Here is a 26,400-nt window from a genome sequence, read left to right as displayed (position 1 = left end):
AGCCTGTGGGGGTGTGCCCCCCCACCAGGCTCAGTCCTGCCCATCACTGTGCCCAGCACCCCTGCGGGCATTGCCTCCTGTGCCCTGAGCAATGGCCAGGGCACCCAATCAGCAGGCATCCCGAGCTCCCGGGCTCCCACCCAGGCACGCTGGAGGCAAGAGGGGCCAATGGCTCCCAGACCCTTTGTCCTTACGGGGGCTGGGGTTCAGCCCTCACCCCCACTAAAGGGAACAAGGGTCTGAAGCCAGGGCTGATAGTCCGCTGCCCCCAGTCCCTGCTTCCTGGCTTCTTGCCTGTCGCCAGAGAGAGGGAGGGTCCTTGGGAACTGAGATAGAGGCACCCGCTGCTTGTCCTGGAGGGGGGCGGGTGTTTAACAGGGGTTCTGTGACCCCCTCAATGCATCTCTTCCCTGAATGCCCTCCAGCCAGTTCAGGTATGAATTGGGCTTTGGGCAGTACCCCCAGTACCAGAGTGGATCCCAAATCCAGGCAGCCAGTTTTGTGGGGAGCAGGGCAGGTGTGTGCTTATGCCAGGTACTGTGTGAACAAGGAGCTGTTGGGGGGGAGCCCTTCTCGGGAAGGAATTCATCTTCCAGCCCCTCCATGCCAGCCTCTGATCCCATCTTTCCTGCACTGGACATAGCTTCCTGCTACTCAGAGGTCCAGTGCGAAAGACACCCCCCACCAATGGTTCAGCCTAAAGCCAGATGGACGCCTAGTTCCAGGGACAGCACATCGGGTGGGCGCCCTTGGGCGGGGGGCCTCCCAGTGGCTGGAGGATGGGATGGTGCCAAGGGACTGGGGCAGAGGAGCAGGGTCAGGTCCTTTGGAGGCAAGGGTGGGATGCCAGGTTCGGGGTTGAGGTGGGTCAGCAGGGCTTCGGGAGGGCCAGGGAGTTCGAGGCAGGTGGGGACTATGTGAATCTGGACCTGGTTTGCTGGCCGGGATGCCATCGCTCCTTTGCCCAGCACCTGCTCCCTGTTCTGTTCCCACAGGCAGTGGGAACAGTGGAACAGTGGAACCCCCTCCCATTCCCTGGCTTGGTCCACACCCATATCCAATGTCTCTCTGCCCCCTTTCATAGCCCCTCCTCCAGGAAGCCTCCTGACAGCCCCAAAGCCAAACCTCCTCCAGGCCCCACAGCAGAGAAACACACCAGTTTGCTCCTAACATTGGACCTATCTATTCACTGATGTGTTTATTCCACGCATCCTGGGACTCGGCCGCCCCCTTGGCTACCAGCCGCTTCCCCATTCACCCCTGCCTGGCCCTGGGCTCAGGGGCTAATCTGGAGGCATGAAGGGTGGCCGGTGTCGAGGTCTCCCCGGAGGGGCCTGTCCTCAGCATACATAGGGCAGGGAGGCCAGGCCAGGGCACCTGGTGCACACACAAGTGGGGGTTTGTTCTGTGGAGTGAGTGGTCCCTGCCCAACAACAAGAGTGAGACGAGGTGGATCGGAAGAAGGATCAGCATGGATATGGAAAGACCCAGAATGTACAGGGGGATTCCAGAGGAGGGGTGTGGATGGGTACGTGCTTTTCCGAGGGCGTTGTTTAAGGATTCTTGCTGCCAACATTGTGTATGGTGCTGAGTGAATCTCTGGCCCCGCCACAGGCTCCTCTGTGAGCTCCGCCCTATTGTGTGTATGTTAACAGACTGATACAGAGTAGGTGCTCAGGAAATGCCGCTACCCACGAGTGCGAGCTGACATATATTCAGGCTGGCCATGAAAGGTGGCACAGAGACTTCATTTTATAACTAAGAGAACCGAGAGCTAGAGAGGTGGCATGCCTTGCCCGAATCCCCCCAGCATATGGGCCCGGGGCTGAGTCTGTGGTACCTTCTTGGCCTGGAACTCTTGCTCACTACTCCTGGCCTGTCAATGAACAAATTCATACATTTACTATTAAACACTAGTCATGAGCACTGTCACCTGAACACTACTAATAACAATGTATGTCTTTCCCAAACAGCTTTTTCTCACCCCCTTCCTTTGACCTCCTTCTCTGAGACAACCACCACCCTGAAACATCTATTCACCATTCTTTCCTTTTTTGAAAAATGAAATATTTCAGGGGCTGGAGCAATCCTATAGCGAGTGGTGTGTTTGCTTTGCATGCAACTGACTTGGGTTCAACCCCCAGCATCCCATATGGTCCTCTGAGCACTGCCAGAAGTGATTCTTGAGTGCAGAGCCAGGAGTAAGCCCTGAGCATCGCTAGGAGTGACCCAGAATTCAAAAAGTCTCAATATGTATGCTGTTGTTTGGTTTATTTATTGTTTTGAATGCAAATATAAAGAATGCCAATGTTCTTTATAAACACACACAGAACCGTAGGCAGTTCTTATGAATGTGGTATTTCCCACTTCGGTATCATTCCCAAGCTTCATTCTCTGCTGTTGTCATAGTAGATATAATTCATTTATTTCCATTGATGCATCATGTTCTGTTGCCTGAACATAGGAGAGTGATTGCCTATTCTTTGGTTCTGGCATTCATGGGCCCTCTCCCTTCCATCTCGTTCAAGGAGCACTGCCCCCTGAGCCTCCCTGTTCTGTCTCCTGGGGCCGTGTGCCAAGCATCTCCGGGTACACCACTAGCAGCAGAAGTGTTGGGCTGTAAGACCTGTTTCTGCCCAGGAAAAGTGCCTGGACAGTGTTTTCCAGATGGACTAGTTTATGCGGTCCCTGCGAAGGTGAATGTTCCTATCACTCCCATCATTCCATATTGTCAAAAAATTTTTTTTTGTTTAAATGTTTTGCTGATTGAATGTGTGAAATAGTGTGGCCTTGATTTGTTATTCTGGATTTCAGGGTTTCTGATGTTTTCAATTGGGCTTGAGATAGGCAGCAGTTGGTGGCTAACAAGCTTACTAAGGGGTCTTTCCTCTGTACCTCAGTTTCCCCAGTTTTGGGCCTTGAGCTCAGACCTGGGCAAGAGCAGTCAGTGAGGACTCTTCTAAGAGGTAGAATTGAAAGAGGAGTGGGGCTGGAGTGATATAGCACAGCAGGTAGAGCGTTTGCCTTGCACGTGGCCAACCTGGGTTCGATTCCCAGCATATGGTCCCCCAAGCACCGCCAGGAGTAATTTCTGAGTGCATGAGCCAGGAGTAACCTCTGTGTATCACTGGGTGTGGCCCAAAAAACAAAAAAGGAAAAAGAAAAGAAAAGAAAAGAATTGAAAGAGGAGCAAGGGGACCATGAAGCCTTGCACAGTTAGAGCTGAAGGAACCCCAGGGGCTCTGTTGGCCCCAGATTGGGAGGTGGGGAGAATTTTTGCTTCCTTGTTTTCATAATAATACACAGAGCCCTGGAAACCTCGTTTTCTGTTTTTTTGTTTTGTTTTGTTTTGTTTTTTGTTTTGTTTTGGGGCCATACCTAGCGATACTCAGGGCTTACTCCTGGCTCTGAGCTCAGGAATCACTCTAGGTGGGGCTCAGGGGGATCCTGTGGAGTCCCAATGATCGAACCTGGGTTGGCCACGTGCAAGGCAAGCACCCTACCCATTATACCATGTTTCCTGCCATGAAAACCCCATCTCTAAACCCTGGCACCTGGCTCAAGGCTTGGCACTGATGAGTACTGTTAGGAGTCGGGGACTCAACATTGGAGGAAGGAAATGGATGTTTGTTCATCATTCATTCCCACCTCACCCGGGCCACGGGGCTAGTGGAATAATTATTTCTGTTCCATGAGCCCTCCAATCTGTCCACATAGTGAATGAAGGATCGCTCGGCTAGGTAGCAATACAACCTTTTCCATGCATAATCCCACCCACACAAGGCTCCTCCCATGCACAGGCTCCTCTCATGCGCCAGCCCCTCCCACACAAGGCTCCTCCCATCTCCCCATGCATGAGCCCCTCCCACACAAAGCTCCGCCCATGTGCAAGCCCCTCACATACAGGCTCCTCCCATGCGCAAGCCCCTCCCACTTAAGGTTCTTCTCAAGCACGAGCCCCTCCCACATGAGGCTCCTCCATGAGCAAGCCTCTCCCACACAAGGTTCTCATGCATAAGCCCCTCCCACACAAGGCTCCGCCCATATGCAAGCCCCTCCCACACGAGGCTCCTCCCATATACGAGCCCCTCCCACACATGGCTCCTCCTATGTATGAGTCCTTCCCTGCAGGGGTTGTGCTGCCTGGTACCAGCCCATTTATCCTGAGTGCTCCCTCTGCCAGCCTGGTGCTCCAGTGATTCCACACCACTTCTCCCTCCCGGGTCTGGGCCCCTGGAGCTGGTTAGACAAGCCACGGGGCTGGCAGAATAATTATGCCTATTTCATGTGACACCCAAATTGATTGCCACCAGGGTGACATTACCAGGGCATTGTTCCTCGGCTCCAACCTCTTATTATATGTTATTAGGGTGTGTGGTGTGTGTGTGTTTTTCTATTTTTTCCCATTTCGGGGAATTAATCTCTCTCTGCCACCTCCTCTGCTTCCCTCTGCAGAGAGCCTGCTGGTGGCTCCAGGCATGGGTGTGGGCTGGCCAGCAGGCGTCCTCCACCCGAGCCAGCACGCAGCACGGGGCTGTGGGTGCTGGGGCGGGATGGGGGCATGGGGGTGTCAGCCCTGCCTGACTCCTTGCTTGGACACAAGATTGGGGTGTCTTAGAACTAAGGAGGGTAGCTATGACATGTGTGCATCCCAGCAGAGGCTCTTCTGGCAGCGCCCCTGATCCGCGGTCCCCACTTGCTTCCTCCTGTTGACAGGCTGCTCACTCGTCTGCCATTGGGATCCGTTATCACAACCCCTTCAGTTCCTCCCCCTGAGAGGATGGGCCTCCTCCGAGTCCACCTCAGGGAACTTGGTTCTTTCTGGGCTGCACAGCGTCCACTGCCCCTTCTGTTTCAGCAAACCCCTACGGTTGGCAGCGGCACTGCTGTCCCACAAACCCGGGCTTCCCGGGAGGAGGCAGTTGGGTGATGGATGATGGCTTCTGAACAGAGCACAGTGTCTAGGTGTGTTTCCCTTGATGCTGAGCTTGGTACCAGGTTGGAAAATGGGCTTTGGCAAGACGTTGGCCCCGATTTAACTGGGGAGAGAGGGCTTTGAACTGCCAAAGCCGGCAACTGTATTTATAGTTTGCCTGTCCATGTTATAAATAATTCTCTGGACCTTGGTTTGTGATATGGCAGGGGGTGGGGTGGGGGTGGGGACACAAGGGAGATATTTTTACATCTTTTTCTCCTTTTTGAGGCAGAAATAACCCAAACCTTCATCAGTCTGTGACCCACCTTGAGTCAGGCAGCCACGCTGCCCTGTCCTGGCCCTGGGGACAGCAGGTGACCATAGTTGGGGGGCATGGGAACCTCGGAGGGGTTTCTTTCTGCAGGGCCTTGGTTAGCCCCATGTCTGGGACAGTCTGTAGGGTTACCGTGCCTCTGGCCAGTGACCTAGGGCAGGACAGCTCACTACCCGGGGGAGTCTCAGTTTCCTCATCTGTGCAGTGGGGTTACAGGGAGTGGGTAAGGCTGGTGGTCTGCCCTCCTCCATGTGACTGTCCTTCCTCTTCTTGACCTTCCTGGCTTGACCCCCCAAGAAAGCTTCTTGCCCCTCGGGCTTGCCTCAGAGGTGCTCTGAGACAGAGGGGTCTGGATGCCCCAGGACAAAGGGTGTCTGGAGGCCCCAGGATAGGGATCTGGACACCCGGGAACAGAGGGGTCTGGGTGCCCCTGAATTGAGGGGTCTGGACACCTGGGACAGAGGAGTCTGGTTGCTCCTGGATTGAGAAGTCTGGACGCCCCAGGGTCTGGGAGCCCCGAGCCTGCCATCCCCCACGCACTGCTGGGTGGCGGGCAGCTGCCCCTGTGGGCCTCTGATCTTAGGATGGGGACGGCTCTTGCTTCCGGAGTGAAAAGGAAGCATGTCACCTTCAAATTTAGACTGCCTTTGCTGGGTGACCTTGAGCAGGTCACGGAGCCCCTTGGCGACCTTGAGCCACTGATGGAAACTTCTGGTGCTTCCCTGTTTTCCACCTGCATAAAGCAGCTAAAAGAGCTGCCTCCTCCCAGGGCGCGATGGGCTGCAGGGGTCGGTGCATGGGGGTGCCCAGCCCAGCACCCCAGACCTGGTTTCTGAGTCTTGTGGGTGTCCTATTAGGGAGGTGCCCGAATCCCACAACTGTTCCCACCTCTCCCCGCCCCGCTCTGCTGTGGCCCAGGACAGGGTGTGCTTCCATATCCTACGCTGCTCGCAGGCAGCAGAGTCTGAGGGGTGGCAGCTGGGGAGGGGCCCCCAGAGCCCAGCACAGTGTGAGGGGGGAGGAACGTGTGGGGGCTGTCTGGCTCCTGGGCAGGGCCCCGGACCCGAGGGTGCAGGCCCAGAGGCCATCTCTGTCCCCCAGAGCCTGGGTGGCATCTCAGAGACCTTGAGAGCTGGGAGTTCAGGTGCAGGACCTGGGCTCCCCGTGAGGCCCCCAGGCCAGCACACCATGCTTACCTACCTCTCCTTCGTTCCAGGACAGGGGACAGGTCAAGTAGGGGGCTGCCACTTAGGCAGCAGGGAAGCCCCCAAAGCCTGGCCCTTCCCCAGGGCCATTTCCTGACCTCCCAGCTAGAATTACTCAAAGAGAGGGGCCTTGAGGGTCCCTTCCCACAGGGCACAGACGCAAAGACCCCAGCCCAGCTGCCTCTGGCTGTGGGGGCTCCTTCACCTCGGCCTACCCCAGCTCCTGCCACTGACCCCACCCCCCTTCTCCCTGTTTGCGGAAGCCTTTCAAATTGCTCTGACAATTAAAATTCATAATGGATCCCGCAAATGGCCCCGGGCAGCAGGCTGTCGGGAAGGCTGGAGGCTCCCGAAGTGAGCTGTGCAATGCAGGGAGGTTAGGGGTGTTCCCTCTCAGGGACTAGGGGTCTGGCGGCTGCCCTGCAAGCAGGCCGAGCAGCGCCCCAACCCTGTGTGACCCAGTGAGCACTGTGGGAGAGGATGGAGCTTGCCAGTGAGCCACAAAAAGGGGGCTGTGGCACTGCCAGGGAGGGGGTACACTGACCCCACCATGCATGCATGCACCCCCCCACATACACATATACATGCACCAACATGCATACACACAACATGCTCCACACACATGTAAACTCACATGCGCGTGTGCACACACACATACACGTACACATACATGCACCAACATGCACACACACAGCAGGCTCGACATACATGAATCCTCACACACATACTCCCCCTCACACACACACACAGGAGACCCAACAACACACATGCATGCATCCACACACAGCAGGCCCCACCACACACATGCACCTCCATACACACATACATGCACACACCACATATACACATGCACATACCACACACACAACAGGCCAGTACCACAGATATGCCCCCACACACATAGCAGGCCCCACCAAACATACAGATACACACACACACTACACATAATTACAACACACACACACACTCACATATAGCAGGTCTCACCACACACACATTACAGACAGACCTCATGCCACACACACTGCAAACATGCAGACACATAGCAGTTACCACATGCACACACGTATGTATGTGTGTGCACACACATGTAGATACATGCCCAGCCAACCCACTGACACCACACATGCACACACCCCCGGGGCCCGGCCGCTCTTTGCCAGAACCCAGAGTGGGAAGAAAATAAAGGATTCTACATGAGAAGGACATGACCTCAATTTTCCTGCAGGTTGATTTTTCTCTCCCCGTGGGGGGGCGACTGCAGGAAGGAGAGGGAGAAGCAGGCAGAGGCAGGGATGTGGCCAAGGATGGGGACAGAACTGACAGGCTTCTCTCAAGGTCTCCTGCCCTGCCCTGCACCCTCCCAGGCGGGAATCAGCCCCTCTGGTCTGCCCTGCGGGGTTAGCACCAGCTCCCCATTAGCAGCTGACCTAAGCCTGTACCAGCCGTTCACACCCCCAGGTGGGATTACTCTGCACAGCCAGGAGCTGGAAACAGTCAGGGGTCCCAGACCTCTCACCTGCCCACCACCATGGGCAGTACCCCCCACTTGGCCTGGGGAAATGTGTTCATACCCCATCCCTTGCTCAGGAGACACTCCATCCTCCTGCCTGTCGGAGAGCCTAGAGCACTGTCTCGTGGGTCGCCCTGGAGCCCCTCAGTCTGCAGAAGGAAGAGGCTTCAGGAGCTCTAGCCGGGAAAGATGGTCACTGTGCCTGCAGAGAAGGACCAAGTGGGTGATCCCTTTTTCCGGAGGACTGAGAAGGGCTGTGGGGGCAGAAACCTTCAAGGGAATTCCGAGGACCCAGTGGGGTCTCCAGGTATGGGGCAGGTGGCCAATGCTGTGGGAGGAAGGCGCAGGCAGGGCAGTCACCCTGCTTTCTAGAACTTTCTAGAGCTTTCTAGTGCTTTCTAGATGGGTCTCTCTCCTCCCTCCACCCTTGCCATGTAGCTATGGTGCTGCTGGTCAGGTGGACTTGCTGCTCACATGTTTCTTTAATGAGCTGAATGCAGTGGCTTCGTGCCCTGGGGCTGAAGACCAAGAAGCAACCATGGTGACAGGGCGTGTCACCAGGACTTCCCACCTTGCCTTAGTGAGGTAGCTGAGACCCTCCCTTTCCGATGAAGCAAACCCACCTCATATCTGGGGGCAAGAGACTGCCTGTCCCTCCCAGTGACCCCCTCCCCCCCTTTCGAGGAACGAATCTGTGAGGCTCTGCAGCCTCCCACTGCAGACCCAGTCTCGGATGCACAGGGTGTCAGCACAGGATGAACCCTGGGGGCCACCTGAGGTCATCCGTGGGGACCCCAAGGCCCTGGGTCACAGGGCAGAGGCCCGGGCAGCTGCGCCTCCGGCTGGGATGGCGTGTCTGCGTGTGCTGGGGATCCCTGTGGTCCCTGAGGAGTGCTGAGTGGGAAACCATGAAATATTGATACCACGAACCTAAAATAACCCGCCTTCACCCGCCTTCCCTCCGTGCAGCCGCCGGAGTCAGGATTCCGGGAGAGGCCACTGGGCAGCCATGACGGGGGCCAGGGCGCAGGAGGGTAGATTCTGGTTCCGACAGCCAGGAAAAGGCTTTGCTGGGTTTGGGGGTCCGGGTGCCTCCCTCCCCCGTGCCCCTTGCCCTGTGTGCCACGAGACTGTGTCCACGCAGGAGATGCTCCACTGAAGGCCACTGCAGGGCAGGCAGCGGCAGGCACGGCTGCACTCTACTGCCTCCTAATTCAGCAGCATCTCGGGGGTCCTATGTGCTGACTGCCAGCCCCTTGTGTGTCCCCCGCCCTCGCAGGCGGGTGCTCAGTTCCATTTCCCTCCAGGCCCTGGCCCGCACCCGATTACTTATTGATTGCCTGTCAGGATGTTTGCTTTCTGGGGGCTGCTGGAGCATGGGTGACTCTGGAAAATGGCCTGGGGGATGGGGGAGGCTCGGCCACGGCAGAGACTGGAAAGAGGATGGACAGGGCTGGGGCAAGGGTGGATGGAGCTCATGGGGACAGCAGAGCAAGGCAGATTCCATAAATGTCAGCCATCCAGTTACTCAGTCCTGCCACACGGACTGAGGGCAGAGGCCCCAGGAGCACTGGAGAGTGAGTGGCATCCCTGGGACCCAAAGAGTGACCCTAGGGACCAGCTGGCTCAGCCTCTGGAGTTGAGGGGTGTCCTGGGCCCCTGGGCAGCCTTCCAAAGGGAGGGGGCGGATGGAGCAGGGAAGAGCAGCTGGGGGCAAGTAGCCTCTAGACTCCGGCCCCGGTGCTCCCAAGTACACTCCTGAGTTGTTTCACTGTCACCGCCACCCTGGTCCATTGCTGCTCCCAGCTTCAGTGCTCCACACGGATGAGTATCCCCGGGCTGCCGGACTGGCCCCCACTCCTAACCGGCAGCTTCACAGAAGTGGGTGCAAAGACAGGAGTGGACGGGGCTGGGCAGGGAGCGCTCAGAATCTGTTATCAGTGGAAGATGGGGTTCCCGCAGGCAGGGGAAGGGGGGCTCCAGGGGCCAGATGCGCAGGATCCGAGGACAGAAGTGTTCTCTATACCCCGCCCCCCAACCCAGGAGCGTGTGTGGGTCATCTTGGGGATCCGAGGAAGGGGAGAGTGGAGTGACCCCCAGGGAGGCGTCAGGGCTGGGGTTCCCCCTCCGAGGCTCAGGCTTGTGAACACCAGCAGGAGCTGCTGCTTTGATGATTGCTGGGGACATACGGGCCCGCTGGGCTGCAGCTGCAGGTGTGAGCGGGGTGTGGGGGGCTGCACCTGGGGACGCTCTGGTGGAACTGAGAGGGCACCCCGCAGCAGCCTCCTAAGCCCTCAGCAGGTGGGATGGGTGCTCCCAGAAAACTCACCCTTTTTGCAGGGGACTCACCTGGCAATGCTCAGAGGTTGCTCCTGGCTCTGCACTCAGGAATTACTCCTGGAGGTGCTCAGGGGACCGTATGGGATGCTGGGGATTGAACCCGGGTCAACCGGGTGCATGGCGAGCACCCTCTCCACTCTACTATGGCTCTGACCTCTGATCCCCTTGGGGAAGCAGGCCCAGCTTCTTGCCAATGAGCCCCAGGGGAAGCCGAGGTTCGAATGTGTGCAGGTTGAGTGCCGGATACACGCTGGGACTCAGCCTTGCCGGTCAAGCTGTGAAGAAGGTGACTGACCAAGGCTGGGGTGCCCATCCCGGGTTCCTCTGAGGTGCCGCTGCTCCTTCCAGGAGCTGCCTTCATCCCAGGGCAGGGAGGAAGCAGCAGAGGGGAGTAGGAGATGCCCTCGGCGGGCTGGGCCCTGCCAGAACAAGGGCCCCAGCTCCCCCAGCGAATGCCTCCTCCCAGCCCACCCCAGGCCTCCCCGTCTGTCCCCAGCAGCAGCTGGGAACGCACTTGTCCCCTTGGAACTGATTTTCTCCCCTGGAACTACACCAGCACTCAGTCCGATCCAGGGCCCACTGTGTCCCCTGACCACCTGAGCTCACCTCCACTCCCCTGTACTCAGGTAACACAGCATTCCGAGGTAGCACGGCATCCCGAGGTCACGCACAGCCCAGGGTAACACAGCATCCTGGGGTCACACAGCATTCTGGGGTCACAGAGGCCCTTGCTTGCTTCTCTGTCGGCGTCAGGCATACCCCAGCAGGGCAGGGCAGGGTACGGGTGCAGCGCCCGCCGTCCTCTCTCTCACGGCCCCCGTCCTGTGCTTGGTCCCGCTGCAGGTGAGCGAGAGGATGCTGGCGGGGGGCGCGAGGAGCATGCCCAGCCCCCTCCTGGCCTGCTGGCAGCCCATCCTCCTGCTGGTGCTGGGCTCTGTGCTGTCGGGCTCGGCCACCGGCTGCCCGCCCCGCTGCGAGTGCTCGGCGCAGGACCGCGCGGTGCTCTGCCACCGGAAGCGCTTCGTGGCCGTGCCCGAGGGCATCCCCACCGAGACGCGCCTGCTGGACCTGGGCAAGAACCGCATCAAGACCCTCAATCAGGACGAGTTCGCCAACTTCCCGCTCCTGGAGGAGCTGGAACTCAACGAGAACATCGTGAGCGCCGTGGAGCCCGGCGCCTTCAACAACCTCTTCAACCTGCGGACACTGGGGCTCCGCAGCAACCGCCTCAAGCTCATCCCCCTGGGCGTCTTCACGGGCCTCAGCAACCTGACCAAGCTGGACATCAGCGAGAACAAGATCGTCATCCTGCTGGACTACATGTTCCAGGACCTGTACAACCTCAAGTCGCTGGAGGTGGGCGACAACGACCTGGTCTACATCTCCCACCGCGCCTTCAGCGGCCTCAACAGCCTGGAGCAGCTGACGCTGGAGAAATGCAACCTCACCTCCATCCCCACCGAGGCTCTGTCCCACCTGCACGGCCTCATCGTGCTCCGGCTGCGGCACCTCAACATCAACGCCATCCGGGACTACTCCTTCAAGAGGCTGTACCGGCTCAAGGTCCTGGAGATCTCCCACTGGCCCTACCTGGACACCATGACCTCCAACTGCCTCTACGGCCTCAACCTGACATCCCTGTCCATCACCCACTGCAACCTGACGGCCGTGCCCTACCTGGCCGTGCGCCACCTGGTCTATCTCCGCTTCCTCAACCTCTCCTACAACCCCATCAGCACCATCGAGGGCTCCATGCTGCACGAGCTGCTGCGGCTGCAGGAGATCCAGCTGGTGGGCGGGCAGCTGGCCGTGGTGGAGCCCTACGCCTTCCGCGGCCTCAACTACCTGCGGGTGCTCAACGTCTCGGGCAACCAGCTGACCACGCTGGAGGAGTCGGCCTTCCACTCGGTGGGTAACCTGGAGACGCTCATCCTGGACTCCAACCCGCTGGCCTGCGACTGTCGCCTCCTGTGGGTCTTCCGGCGCCGCTGGCGGCTCAACTTCAACCGGCAGCAGCCCACCTGCGCCACGCCCGAGTTCGTGCAGGGCAAGGAGTTCAAGGACTTCCCCGACGTGCTCCTGCCCAACTACTTCACCTGCCGGCGCGCCCGCATCCGGGACCGCAAGGCCCAGCAGGTGTTCGTGGACGAAGGCCACACGGTGCAGTTCGTGTGCCGGGCGGACGGCGACCCGCCACCCGCCATCCTCTGGCTGTCGCCCCGCAAGCACCTGGTGTCGGCCAAGAGCAATGGGCGCCTCACCGTCTTCCCCGACGGCACGCTGGAGGTGCGCTACGCGCAGGTGCAGGACAACGGCACGTACCTGTGCATCGCGGCCAACGCGGGCGGCAACGACTCCATGCCCGCCCACCTGCATGTCCGCAGCTACTCGCCCGACTGGCCGCACCAGCCCAACAAGACCTTCGCCTTCATCTCCAACCAGCCGGGCGAGGGGGAGGCCAACAGCACCCGCGCCACCGTGCCTTTCCCCTTCGACATCAAGACCCTCATCATCGCCACCACCATGGGCTTCATCTCCTTCCTGGGCGTCGTCCTCTTCTGCCTGGTGCTGCTGTTTCTCTGGAGCCGGGGCAAAGGCAACACGAAGCACAACATCGAGATCGAGTACGTGCCCCGCAAGTCGGACGTGGGCATCAGTTCTGCCGACGCCCCTCGAAAGTTCAACATGAAGATGATCTGAGCACCGGGTGGGCGGGGGTCCAGGGGCGGGGGCAGCCTCGGGGGGCCTGGCTGCCCTCTGCCCGCCTCTGGGTCCCTCCCAGCACCCCCTGCTGACTCCTGTTCTCCCAACCCCCACACACACGCCATCCCCTGCGGCCCCCCCACCGGCCCTCATCACCTCTTTCTACCAGGACCCCCGAAGGTCAGGCCTGGGGACCCCCCTGGCATGGGGAGCGTGCACTGACAGACTGGAGTTGGAAGCCGACGCCCCGGCATACGGCACAGTCAATAATTCAATTAAAAAAAAAAGTTACGAACTTCCTCTGTAACTTGGGTTTCAATAATTATGGATTTTTATGAAAACTTGAAATAATAAAAAGAGAAAAAAAAACTATTTCCTATAGCTAGTCGGAATGCAAACTGTTGACGTCCTGATTCCTCCAGGGCTTTCTTCCAACTCAGTTTCTTGTTCTTCTCCTCCTCCTCCTCCTCCTCCTCCTCTTCCTCCTTTCTCTTTTCTTCCCCTGTGGGGGAGGGGTCACTCAGGAAAACAGGAAAGGAGGCGCCTCCCCTCCCCTGCCCACCTCCCCCCTGCCAGGGCAGCTGGCTGTTTGCAGGGAGCCGGGGAGGCCACCGGGCTTCCAGGAGGGAGGGGGCAGGCCAAGGTGTGGCTGAGACTGGACAGGGGCTGGCGGCCTCCGGCGGGCGAGGTCAGTGGAGAGAGCCGGGTCCCAGGCAGGCCGAGCTCTGCTGCTGACCTACTGTGTGGCCCCCGTGTCCGCATCTGTCCCGGAGATGCTGCTGCCTCCCGGCCTACCTCACAGGGCTGTTGTGAGGAACTGACAAGATGATGTATGTGAAACACTTTGTAACCTGTAAAGCGCTGTGCACATGTGTGGGAGACTGTGCTCATTATGGTCATTATTCTTCACTGCAGGGGGCGGGGCTCTGGGTGGGGGGCAGGCCGGGGAGTACAGGCTCGGGCTGTGGCTACTGTCACTGGCTGGGCAGTGGACTCTGGGGGGGTCCCCATGTGAGAGAACCTGCCCGCTCGGCCCTGAGTGTCCCTTGCAGATGTCTCTGCAGCTTTGGCCTGGCCCTGGCCCAGGACTAGGATGCCCAGCTCCCTCCAGGCCCTTCCACGGCATCTGTCTATTCCCCTCTGCCGTGGAGCACTCCCCTCTCTGGGCTGGTGGAGGCAGTGCTGGTCTGGATCACCCCCCCACCCTCCCACCCTCCGATTCTTGAGCCTCTCCTGGCCTTGGAGCTGGGCTCCCCGCCGTGTATGGCCTGACCAGGGGGTTCCATGATGGCCCCTCCCCCATCCTGCCACTCGCACCAAGTCCAACCCCCCAGGAAGTGGTGAGGCAGGACAGTTGTGGGAAGCACCAAGGTGACTTCAGAATTCCAAAATTCATGGCCCTGGGAAGAAGCCGGGACAGATGCTCGGCCAGTAAACCATCCATTCACCCGTCTGGTGAGGGCAGTCTTGGCGTCCTGTTTCTCCCCCAGGTCCGTCTCTGCCCCTCGGATTGTAGCCCGCTACTCCTCAGCGAGGAGGAGACGCTGTGGGTGCTGGCATGCACAGGCACAGACATAGCCAAAATTACTGGAGCCTCCAGCAGGCAGCTCCCCACCCGGCCCCAGGGCACCCGCAGCCCCAGGCAGCACCCATCTGTCCATCCGCCCCACAGCCTGACTCCCGGTGTCCCATCCAGGCAGGATTTTCTCGGGACAGGGAGAGCCCCAAGCCTTCTGGATTATGGTTTTAGGCCCCGCAAAGAAGAGGCAACTCTCCCTGCCGGACTCTGGGATCAGGGAGGGGCAAAGATTGATGTTCCTGGGGACCCAGCTAGCCCCTAGCCAGGGATCCTCTGAGGTTTGGGGTCAGGTGGGAATTTTGAGTTCCTTTCAAGCACTGCTTGCTGCACACTTAACCCCCCTGCTCCTCTGCCCTAAAGGGCACTCAGGAAGCGGCCAGGAGTCGTGTCCTGCTCGGGCACAGATGCCCAGATTGAAGACTGCTCAAGTGGCAGCGAGTCTGCAGTCCACAGTGTCTCCATGGCAGGACCAGGCCTGGGAGACCAGCCGGCCCAAGCCCCACCTGCCTGGCAGTGGCTCCCCAGAGCCAAGCCAAGCCCCAGTACTCCCTGTAAGCTGGAGACCACGATCAGGCATGCGAGAGGCACACTGAGGAGTCTGCGGGTGCATGTGGCCTGTACACAGAGGCCAGTGGGGTCATGTGAGGCTTCAAGAACCTGCCCGCCTTCTGGGGCAGAGACCCGAGCTCTGGGCCCTCAGTGCCAGGAAGTCGTGGCGTAACTCCAGGGTATGTGGTGATGCACCTCGTTATTCTGGTGGTGGGAGGAAACTGAGCCTCCAAGGAAGTTCAAGGCCGTAAGGATGTTGAGGTGGTTTTCAGAGGAGTTGGGTTCAGGGGTGTGAATGTCCAGGGAGTGGGGGGCTGAACATAGGTGGGCTGGGGGGTCAGACTGCCTGAATTTTATTACTGCTCCTTCCTGCATGGTGTTTTGTTTCTGCTTCTGTTTGGGGGGGCTCCCACTTACAGAAGCAGACAATGCACTATGCTCTCATTTCAAGGGGAAACCTTGGAAACTTCTCTAATTTAGGGAGGAAACTTCGGAAAGCCAGGTTGGAGGGGCCTCTTTCTATTTTTTATTCTTTTTGGGTCACACCCGGTGATGCACAGGGGTTGCTCTTGGCTCTGCACTCAGGAATTACTCCTGGCGGTGCTCAGGGGACCATATGGGATGCTGGGATTCGAACCTGGGTCGGCCACGTGCAAGGCAGATGCCCTACCTGCTGTGCTATCACTCCAGCCCCAGAAGGGGCCGCTTTCTGGTGACTCAGTGCTCTGATGGGGAGACACAGGGCATGGGTACCCGCTGCAGCCCAACACAGCTGGGAGCTTGAACCTAGAGGTGAGCTGTGGTGGGGGGGCAGGCTCCCTGGTCCCCCGTATCCCACACTGTTCCGGTGCCTCTCCTGCGCCCACGCGTCCCGCTTCTCCAGCCCTCCAAGGAAGCTGGCTGCTCTCTTCCCCTCTCAGCCTGGGGCCGAGAGCTCTTGGGAGAAGGTAAGAAACGGAATCCTGGGGGCTGGAGCAATAGCACAGCGGGTAGGGCGTTTGCCTTGCACGCGACCGACCCGGGTCCGATTCCCAGCATCCCATATGGTCCCCTGAGCACTGCCAGGAGTGATTCCTGAGTGCAGAGCCAGGAGTAACCCCTGTGCATCTCCAGCTGTGACCCAAAAAGAAAAAAAAAAAAGAAACAGAATCCTGCAGGACAGCCTGCTTCCCAGAGACCGAAGTCTCAGGCAACCCTTTCGCCTTAAAGAAAAATGAGGAGGGCCGACGGTACGGGGGCTGAAGCACTCGCCTTGCACGCCGCTGACCCCAGTTCATCCCCTGGGTGACATGATCCCAGCGAGAAGATGGGGAACCTAGACAAGCAAGAGAATGCAGTCGCGGAAGGCCGCCAGGGGGTGAGTATCAGAGGGAGCAGCAGGACCCCCTTCCCCTCAGTGACTTCTCAGAGAAATCGAACTCAGAGAGGGGAAGGAAGCTGCCTAATGTTGCAGAGCAGCTTGGTGGCTGGAGCATGGACTTGATCAAGCAGAGGGGCTTCAGATCCGGTGATCTGGTCTACCGTGTGTGTCCTGTACCTCTGCCCTCTGGCAGCGGCCCCATGAGATGGTGCTAACAGAGCAGGGGTGTGCTGGTTAGACTCGGGAACTGGGAGGGAGAGGGCTCCCCGAGGCTCTGGGGAGCCAAAGCAGAGCCCCCACGGCTCACACCCTCTGATTCACCTGAAAGGTCTCACAACAGTGAGGGGAGGACAGGAACGGACTCTTACCGCCCCCGCCCCCTGCCCTCAGTCTGCGTGGGACAGACCCAGCAGGACCAGGCTATGACCTGCATGTGTTTTAAGTGGCAGAAGGTCACCAGGAGAAGGGTTCAGAAGAGCCATGGAGACCCCAGCTGGTATTCGGGGTCCTGGCAGCCTTGAATGTATTCAAACCTATATTAAAGTGGAACCAGGGTAAGCCCAATGATTTACTGGGGCCTCCACAGAACCTTGTTCCACCTCTTCTGTGTCTCCCCAGCTCGGTATCCTCTGATGACCAGTCTGCCAGCACAGGACGGAAATTCACCCCCAGCCCCCGTTCCAACCCTACCCACAGCCACTGCACAGTCAGGCCTGCTAGGGATGCTTCATTCACAGCCCCCAGAGGCTAAAAGTGAATGGGCCGCTTGCCAGGCAAGGGATTGGCTGCCTCTAAGTCAGGTGATCGTGCCTTGCCCAATCAGGTGAGGCCAAGGAACTCCATGCATCCAAATCATTTGGCCTAGCTGGGCCCGGATGCGGATCTCTCCCTTCGCTTTGCCCCAACCCGCCAGAGTGTTATAAAGCAATCAGTTCTGTGCGACCAGCTTTAGCTCCTAGACAGGGCTTCGTAAGGATGGCTCACCTCTGCTCCGCATGGCATCCACCCAGGAGACCCAAATGGGGCTGGAAGGTGCCAGGGACCCCCCCCCGCGGGGGAGGTGTAGGCTTCTTTCGTCCCGCTTGCTGCCCCCGAAGGCTCACCCAATTTCTCTATGGCGGTTCCACATTCTAAGGCTGCCAAGCCAAAATTCTAGATCTGGGGCCAGGGCGAAGAAGGCTCAAAGAACTGTAGCAAACCCTCCGTGCCAGAGGCCTGGGTTCCATCCCTGGTACCGCCAGGAGTGAACAGAACACTGAGCTGAGAGTAAGCACTGACAGGGACTACCAAAAGCTAATGATGAATACACGAAACTCCCATTCTCGGTCGGGAATCCCTCCGCCTCCTGCTGGCTGCATCTTATTGGTTGAAGGAAGTCGCAGAACGGCCTAAGTGCCAAGGAAGGTGGGTGGACCCCAACTCGGTGACGGGAGCTTCACAATCACATGACCAAAGAGCAGCGGGAACCTACTACACAGGCCTCTGTAGGGCTCCCAGGAGCCTGGGACTCTGACACGGCTGGCTGACAGGGACATGCTGCTGTATGTAAGGAGCCAGCACAGGGGGGCCAGAGAGAGCACAGTGAGCGAAGCTGCCTTGTACACGGACAGCCTGGAGTCTATCCCTGACACCCCTCTTGTGCTCTGAGCCCCACCAGGAGTGACCCCTGAGTGCAGAGCCAAGAATAAGCCCTGAGCACCATCGAGGAGGGCAACCCCCCCCCCCCCCACACACACACAAAAAGAACCAGGACGCTAGCCCAGTTTGCTGAGTCCCCCGTGCAGTGTGCAGTGTCCTCTTGAGCAGGTGGGGGGTGGGAGTCCGGCGATTATGCAGCCTTGACGAAATTGAGGCTGTTCCCCTGAGGTCCCATTACACGAGGTCCTGGTAAAGACGCCGAGGCGCCAGGAAAGGTGTTCCAGGCCCAGGAGCTCATTCCAGGCCCAGGAGACCAGAGCACACTGGCAGCGCCCCACGTCCAGCATGACCCTGGGGAGAGCGGCGTGTCCTGCTCGCTCCGGCTGGCTGCCCACATGAGCCTGTGTGGGACCCTCCGGCCTCCCCCAAACAGGCTACGGCTCATCCTGTGTCCCCAGCCCAGCCCCACCGGGTGACAGATGGCCTCTGGGAAGTCTTGGGAGAAGCCTGGCGGGCCGAGGCTGCCCAGCCCCTTCCCCTCCCTGTTCCCTCACAGCCCTGTCCTCACGCCCACCCCTCCTGGATGCTATGGACTCCAGCTCTCCCCGGGCCCCCCACACCCTGGCTGTTCTGGGTGCTGATCCAGCCAGCCACTGGGACAGTGGATGTGGGCACATAGGGAGATGGAGGCTGGAGGCAGGGGAGGGAGAAATCGGGTGGAGAGATTGGGGATCCTGGTAGCCCCAGGGCCCAGTGTCAGCACGGACTGGGGCCAGCCTGCCCTGCTCCCTGTTCTGATGCAGAGGAAATCAGCATAGCTCTGTGGCCCAGGACGCGCAGCCGAGTGTGGCCACGCCTAGCACAACTCCCATTTTGCAGGTGGGGAAACTGAGGCTCAGAGAAGACATGAGACGCAGCAGTAGCACCAGCTGTGAGTGGAGGAAGGGAGCTCAGGAAGACAACCCCTGGGTGCCCAGAAACCCTTCCAATGGGAAACACAGGGCAGGCTGGTTAGAGGGCTGCGGGCCAGGGCAGGGGGGAGGGGGGCTGGGGCCCCGCTCTGCTCAGTGAGCAGCAGACAGTTACAGAGCTCGTTAAAAAATACAGCGTCGTAAAGAGAGACGCGGGCGCTGAGCCCGGCCCTTGGTCACCCGCCCCGGCTCTCCCAGGACACACCAAGGGCACAGCGGGAAGAGCTATGCGGGGGGAGGGTCTGTGGCTTCCTGGTCAGCCCCAGGCTGGGGATGACACCTGAGTGTCTCTGTCCTGGGCGCCGTCCATGGGCAGGAGCTGCTGTATTCTGATCTTGCCCTGTCCCCAAGTATCTGTAGCTGACCTTCCGCCAGACCTGAAGAAGGTGATGTGGGCCAGGTCTCCCCTCTCCCAGCTCCAGCGTCCACCTGACCTCAGAGCTGACCCCTGTCTACTTCCCCACCCCCACACTACTGTGAGTGAAGCAGAGTCCCAGCGTGCCTGGAGGAAGAGTCGACGGCCAGATGGCTGCCTGGACCGAGAGCAGGCTCTGCACGTAGGCGGCCTGAGGTCCTGCCCCAGGGCTTCAGCCCAAGCACTTAGCCTGGAGTAGCCACTGAGCACTACTGGGTGAGTCCCCCACCTCCCACAAATAGAATGTTGCATACAGCTCAGACCTGACCCCTGGCCCCTGCAGGAAGATCCAGGCTTGAGGGTCAGCCCAGTCATCCGCTGCAGGGCCCTGGCCACCGCTGGCCTTGTCCACCTTCCCCGGGTGCTTCTATCTGCTGCAGAACAGCCCCTACAGGCCCAGGTCAGGGCAACCCCTGCCCCCTCATTCCTGGAGGTCACTTCCTGGGGTCCTCCTGCAGAGTCCTCAGGGAGCCCCTTTTCTGCCCCTAGGGTGAGTTCCTGCCCCTCAGTGTGGCTGGATTGCACTGATGAACGCCAGGCAGAGCTCAGCTAGGGAGACGCCCAGGGAGCGGGAGCCCGTCCCCTTCCCCATGGCTGGACGGTCCAGCTGCTGGCTGCCACCTGGCTGTCCTGGAGCCAGGAGAGCAGCTGTCCCCTTCCTCAGCAGGGCAGCTGAGGGGCAGGGACACCACAAGGTTGCTGGGTCCTTGCAGTGGCCCGAAAGGCAGAAGGGAATGTTGCAATTGTGAGTGGGTAAGGGGACAGTTCCACGGGGAGGGGAGGGGCTGGGAAAGCCAGGGCAGCCAGTACACATACGTGAGCCCCCATAAGGAAGCATACAAATGAACTTGCACAAGGGTGCTCACATGGGACACACACAGGGAAAACACATGGGAGCCCGCACAGGAGCCTACACATGGAAACATGCCCAGGAACCCACACACAGGAGCACACAGGTGCCCGCTCATAGGCGCACACACATGAGCCCGCCCCCAGGGACGGCCTTCCTGCTCCCGCCCACAGAGCTGCCATGGACCAATGAGTGTGAGCCAGGCTGCTGTCTCCTAGGCAACTGGCCAGCTGGAAGGTTGAGGGGGCCACAGAGACCCCACACTCAAACCCTGTGCTCCCAGCTTTGTCCTCACAGGGTTAGAGGGCAGGCAGGAGTGCCAGGGGTGCCTCGAGGCCCCAGGCACCTGAAGACAGGCCTGAATGTCCTGGCCAAAGGTACAAGTGTGGCTACTCCAGCTAGCCCAATGGGAGACCTGGGTCCACAGTTCTTCAGACTTCTCTGGCCAGTTCTCTCTCCCAGAGGATTCTGAATGGCTGCCGTTGGCTTCTGGCATATGCCTGAGTTCCCCCCTCCCGGGTTCCACTGATTGGGTGAGGGGTCCCTCCCATCTCTTCCTTGCTACTCACACACACACACTTCTGTTTGTGGCTTATGATGGAGGTTACTTTCCATACAGCCCCACCTTTCATCCCCCACTCCCTTTCCAAATCAAGCACTCACTGGTCTAGGGTCTGCTAACACTGGGCACTCAGCACGACCATACCTTGAGCGTTTTAATCACAAGGAAACACAAAGCAAGCCAAGAAGTGGTCCAAGGGGGCCAAGTTGGGGGGGTTGAGTATGTCTGACATGCCTCCAGCCAAACTCCACTGTCAAGGGACCTAGCTTCACCCAGAAATTAACCTGCCCCAGAACTCAGGTACGCAGGTCTCTGTGATAGAAATCTCTAGGCCTTCTCAGAGTTGGGACGGGCTACCTCCCCCCACCTTCCCATACTTCCAGAATCCCCAGCAGTCACATCCACACCCCAAACTCACAGTCCAGTTGAAAATTAAACTCCAGCTGTACTGCGCAGTCAAAAATTCTCGACTTCCTGGAGTGCGTGGGCCACGTTTACAGCCACATGACATCTCCAAACTCTACAATGCTGATAAACCAGTAGTAGCACACCAGATTGGAGGGGGTGTAACGTAGAAGCAACCAATATTGATTAACAAAACAGTAACACAGAAGGTTTAACTTGTAACAACATTTTAGTAATCCCTCATACAAAGACTTAATGTCTCCGTGGTGAGATCCAACAATTTACACTAATTTTCTTCTAAGGAAATACTTTTTGATCATTCCATTAGCAATTTATTGCTAACAAGCAATATAAAATAAATGATTGCAGGCCTGCTATGAGGCAAGCTGGAGGGGTGGCTGGGAACATTGGAGACACCAGTGGAGGGAAGGTGCTGGGGATTGGTGTTGGAAGATTGAATGCCTATAACAAATCATCAACAACTTTGTAAACCACTGTGCTTAAATTAAGTGTAGGGGGAAATAAAAAGAGTACGGCTGCTGGAGTCAGGCACCCAGTCTCTCAGCCTGGCTCTGCCACGTGACAGCTGCGGGGACTTTAGGCAAGCTGCCCATGTCACTTGTGTAGATTCAATTAGATCACGCCTGCAAAGCACTCCGAATGGTATCTGGCACTGAGCAAGGACCCAGTAAAGACCCTTCTTGCCATTATTATTCTTATGGATTTCCCATTCTATAGAAAGCCTCCTTGCCCACATGGCTCCCAGCCCCAGTCTTCAACTGACAACCTTCACCATAATCACCGAGCCTTTGAGCAGGGGACTGGCCAAGGCTGCCCAAAGGTGGCTTGTCCCTTCCATGCAGCTGTCCTGTTCTGCCCAAGGTGAACTGTCCAAGATGGAAATGTAGGCCTCAGCATAGAAATTAGAGTCCAAGGGCCAGAGAGATAGAACAGTGGGTAGGGTGCTTGACATTCAAGAAGCTGCCCTAGGTTTGGTCCAAGGCACCACATATGGTCCTCTGAGCCCGCCAGGAATGATCTCTGAGTATGGAGCCCGGAGTAAGCCCTGACCACTGACAGGTGGAGAGAGGGAAGGGAGGAAGGAAGGAAGGAAGGGAGGAAGGAAGGAAGGGAGGAAAGAAGGAAGGAAGGAAGGAAGGAAGGAAGGAAGGAAGGAAGGAAGGAAGGAAGGAAGGAAGGAAGGAAGGAAGGAAGGAAGGAAGGAAGGAAGGAAGGAAGGAAGGAAGGAGACGTGAAAGGAAGGGAGGAAGGAAGGGTCATGACTGACTTTCCACTAGCTGGACAAGCCAGTTTCTTCCTCTTTCATTCACACCCAGCTTGCAATGATGCATTTATCTAGGGGGACTTCTGTCTCCTGCCATCCTGAATCTTGGGCCTCCCCACTCCCTTGGGTTCGCTCCTAGTCATTACTCCCTTTGGGCCCCCAGCTCAGTGGGATTCCCCTCCTTGGGTCTCACTCGCCCCCTCTCTGAAATGGAGCTGTCACTCTTGCCCTGGAGAGGTGGTTTTCAACAGCTCGTCTACAGCCCATGCCAGTTTGCAGAAATTTCTTGGCAGCCCGTGAGAAAGTTACTGCCGCTTCACATATGGTATGTATGCCCGGAGAAGTGCATTTTATAACAGATTTTTAAAAATGAATGCACAAAACACTATCATAAATGAGGGCATTGATTTCTGCCTTTGACTTCAGCCTGTGAGTTATTTCTCCTATTCACTCATCTGTAGGTGTAAAAGGTTTAAAACTCGACAGATTCCCACCCCGCCCCCACCACTGAGCATCCGCCCCCACTACAGGCACTGGTCTAGGCTCCACGGAAGAACTGCTTTAGCCAAGTTCCTGCCAGGGACGAGGGGGGGGGGGCTTAGACTCCCTTGGGGGAGACATATCTTTAGTAGACAATCATTCAAATAATCCGCGTCTTAAAATCAATCAGAGCAGATCGTGCAGGGGTGCTGAGGACTCACACAGGCGCGGGTAGAGGCCCGGTGGTTCACAAAGGGCTGCCGCTCGTGTGACAACAGTGACCATGGTGATGAGAGTAATCACAGCTCTGGGCTTCCCTGCAGGGCCTGCAAGAGACCCAGGCCCCTCCATGGCAAGCGAAGGTCAGCCTTCCCGCCCCCACCCATGGCCTGTCCTTGCTCACAGGGGGGAGGTGGCGCAGCAGCCCCCCAAGCCCTTATCTCAGCAAGCCCTCCACTCTGCCCTGCTTTGCATAATTGGCTTCCCGTGAGCTCTGTGGGAAGTGATTTGGCACAGCCGGTTTCCGTCTCTGTTCCGCGCTAATGAGCCAGGCGCCTGGGGCACGGCTCTGCAAGGCTGAAACGGGGATAATCAGCCCCCTCGCTGGGCTGTGGGGAAGCCGGGACTCGATGCCCAGGGACCAGGGACCGTAGCTGCTGGGGGGCTGCCCCACAGGTACAGGTGCAGGGTGGGCAGCGTGGGGGGCTCTCAGGCGGGGTGCGCCAGGCTTCTCAGTGCTGTGTCTTAAGCCATTCACTGCCAGGAACAGAAACCCTGGGGATGATGGCTCAGAGTGCAAGACTGTGGGTTTGATTCTAGGTCAACCCACACATGCCCAGTGAGAGCCCAGGGTCGGTGCTACCTGGGATGCCTGAAGCCTCAGCAGTGTGTGGTCTCTGACCCATAGCCAGCAGAGTGGAAGCTGCCACTAGAGATGTGGAAGCACTGAGACCACGTGTGGGGTCAACTTTGAGCACCCTAGCATCCCCCCTTGAGCACTACAAGCAGAAAGCACACGAGCATCTCAGCTAAGGAGTGAGGTCCCAGAGGAGCGACATAGCCAAGCACGCCTTATTACCCCATTGTCATGGCCCCTGAGCCTGAGAGACCAGACAGGGCTGAAGGAGCCTGCCTGGCATCTTGGCACCTTGGTTCAAATCCCCATCACCAAATGCTTTCCTGAGCACTGCCAGGGGTCCCTCCTGAGCACAGACCCTGAGCACTGCTGCATGTGAAACCCCTCTCTGCCAAATATAGCATCAAAAGGAAGGGAAACAAAGATTCTCTCTAACAAGGTCATCTCAGGGAGCACTCACCCCACCCTCTCTGCAGTGAGAGTGCTCCCTCTGCCGCCCACTCAGGGGCACCCTGCCTGTGAACCCCTTAATAGGGAGCCTCAGTTCCCTATTAAGTTGCAACTTTCTTGACTTTAATCCCAAATTCTCCAAGACATGGGGATGAGGGGCCAGAGCAACAGTACAGTGGGTAGAGCATTTGCCTTGCATGCGGCCAACCCGAGTTCGATCCTAGGCATCCCATATGGTCCCCTGAGCACTTCCAGGAGTAATTCCTGAGTGCAGAGCCAGGAGTAACCCCTGAGCATCTCTGGGTGTGACCCAAAAAGCCAAAAAAAAAACCCACATGGAAATGGGCTTTGAATGGGCCAACTCCTCACCCTCATCCATTCAGCAAGGCTGGACATGGAGATAGCAGAAAGTCCACCTGTCTCGGCTATGAGCAGGCTGTCTGCCCAGGCTGCAAGCAGGAGTCACATGGGGGCACTCTGAAGTCCTGCTATGTGGCCTCCACTGCCAGAGTTCTGCTCATCATGGGAGGAGCAGTCTGGGGGACAGGTATAGCCAAGGCACAGACCACGGCAGCTTGGGCCATCCACCCCTCTAGCCTAGTCAATGGGTCGCCTTGCATGGCCTGAATCAGTGATCCATAAGACAGCCATGAAGGTCAGATGCAGTTATATTCCCTATGTTCTGGGGTCAGAGCAATCATACATCAGGTAAAACAGTTGCCTTGCACTCAGTGGACCTGGGTTCGATCCCCAGCACCACATATGGTCCCCCCAGCCCCACCAGGAGTGATCCCTGAGCCCAGAGCCAGGACTAAGCTGGGAGAACTGCCAGGTATGACCCACAAACAAACAAAACCAATCCCATTTCCCAAGTGAATGCTTCTGTGGGGGGTTGCTCTGTTGATTCCTAGGTGTGTCTGGTAGGGGCTTCTCCAGAGGTCCCCAAGGGTCATTCCTGGTGATCGTCAGCCCAGTTGGTAGGCCTGATGGTTTGGTGCTCAGGCCCAGTTATGTGTTTCATCCTAAAGGTGCACTAGGGCCAGGGCTCAGGGCCTACCAGAGTGGTATCCGGCAGTGCTTGGGGGCCATGGGGCATCGAGGATTGAGCTTGGGGGCCTCACATGGAAGGCATATGCTCCCGTCTTCTGATTTATTTTTCAACCATGCTAAGTAAGGGCTTACCCCTGACTCTGGTGAACTCAGGGGACCATATATGGTGCCGTTGGCTCCATCTGGGTTGGCTCATGCAAGGCAGATGTCTACCTGCTGTGCTATGGCACCAACTCCAGCTCTGGCCCTTTGTGCTATCTCCCTGGCCCAATTCCACCTTTGATCTGTGGGTCTACATTTTTTTTCTTTTTGGGTCACAAGCAGGGGTGCTCAGGGGTTACTCCTGGCTCTGTGCTTAGGAATTGCCCCTTGCAATGTTCTAGGGACCATAGGGGATGCCAGGGGATCAAACCCAGGTCAACTGCATATGAAGCAAACACTCCATACTACAATTGCTCAGATCCCTGTGTGGGTCTTTTTTTTTTTTTTTTTAATCACCTCAGTTCTATAGAACAGTCTCAACCTCACAGAGCATTTCAGGGGAGTTTCTTTCCCTTCCTGCCAGAAGTTCCCTTTGAATATAAAGCAGAGAGACATCTGTAGATGCACAATTGCAGAATGAATCCACAGGCTTTCCTGTCCCAGGTGGAAAACCACCTGCCCCTGTTGGAATCTACCGGGGGGGGGGGGGCGGGGGGGGGGGAAAGTGCTTTATCTCTGCTCCCCTTTGTGGTCTCCTCCATTCCCCTGCTCATCTCTGTCGACCAAGCTTTTGCCTCACCTCTCTATGTGCTCTGTGCTGGGCTGGACCACCCCAAGATGCCAGCCTCCTCTGCAGGGTCCCCAAACAATCTGGCAATCTCAGTTTCTTGCCGCCAACCTCATCCCTGAGCCCTAATGCGGAATTGCCCTGGGAACACATTCTGATTGGCTGGGTTTG

General features: G+C 57.9%; 1 protein-coding gene across 7 annotated transcripts in view; it reads left to right on the top strand.

Moving 5' to 3' along the window:
* LINGO1 (leucine rich repeat and Ig domain containing 1) overlaps positions 1–13,896 on the top strand; it is a 158,127-nt gene extending 144,231 nt beyond the window's left edge. For all 7 annotated transcript variants that reach the window (XM_055130935.1, XM_055130933.1, XM_055130936.1 and 4 more), the window contains one exon: positions 11,151–13,896. In XM_055130935.1, coding sequence (XP_054986910.1) covers positions 11,163–13,007 — 1,845 coding nt within the window. In that variant the 5' untranslated portion in view covers positions 11,151–11,162 and the 3' untranslated portion in view covers positions 13,008–13,896. The remainder of the gene's footprint in view (positions 1–11,150) is intronic.
* Positions 13,897–26,400: the final 12,504 nt, after the last annotated feature.

The sequence above is a fragment of the Sorex araneus genome, chromosome 3 (genome assembly GCF_027595985.1).
Source record: "Sorex araneus isolate mSorAra2 chromosome 3, mSorAra2.pri, whole genome shotgun sequence".
Classification (NCBI taxonomy): Eukaryota; Metazoa; Chordata; class Mammalia; order Eulipotyphla; family Soricidae; genus Sorex; species Sorex araneus.
This window is presented reverse-complemented; position numbering and strand designations above follow the sequence as displayed.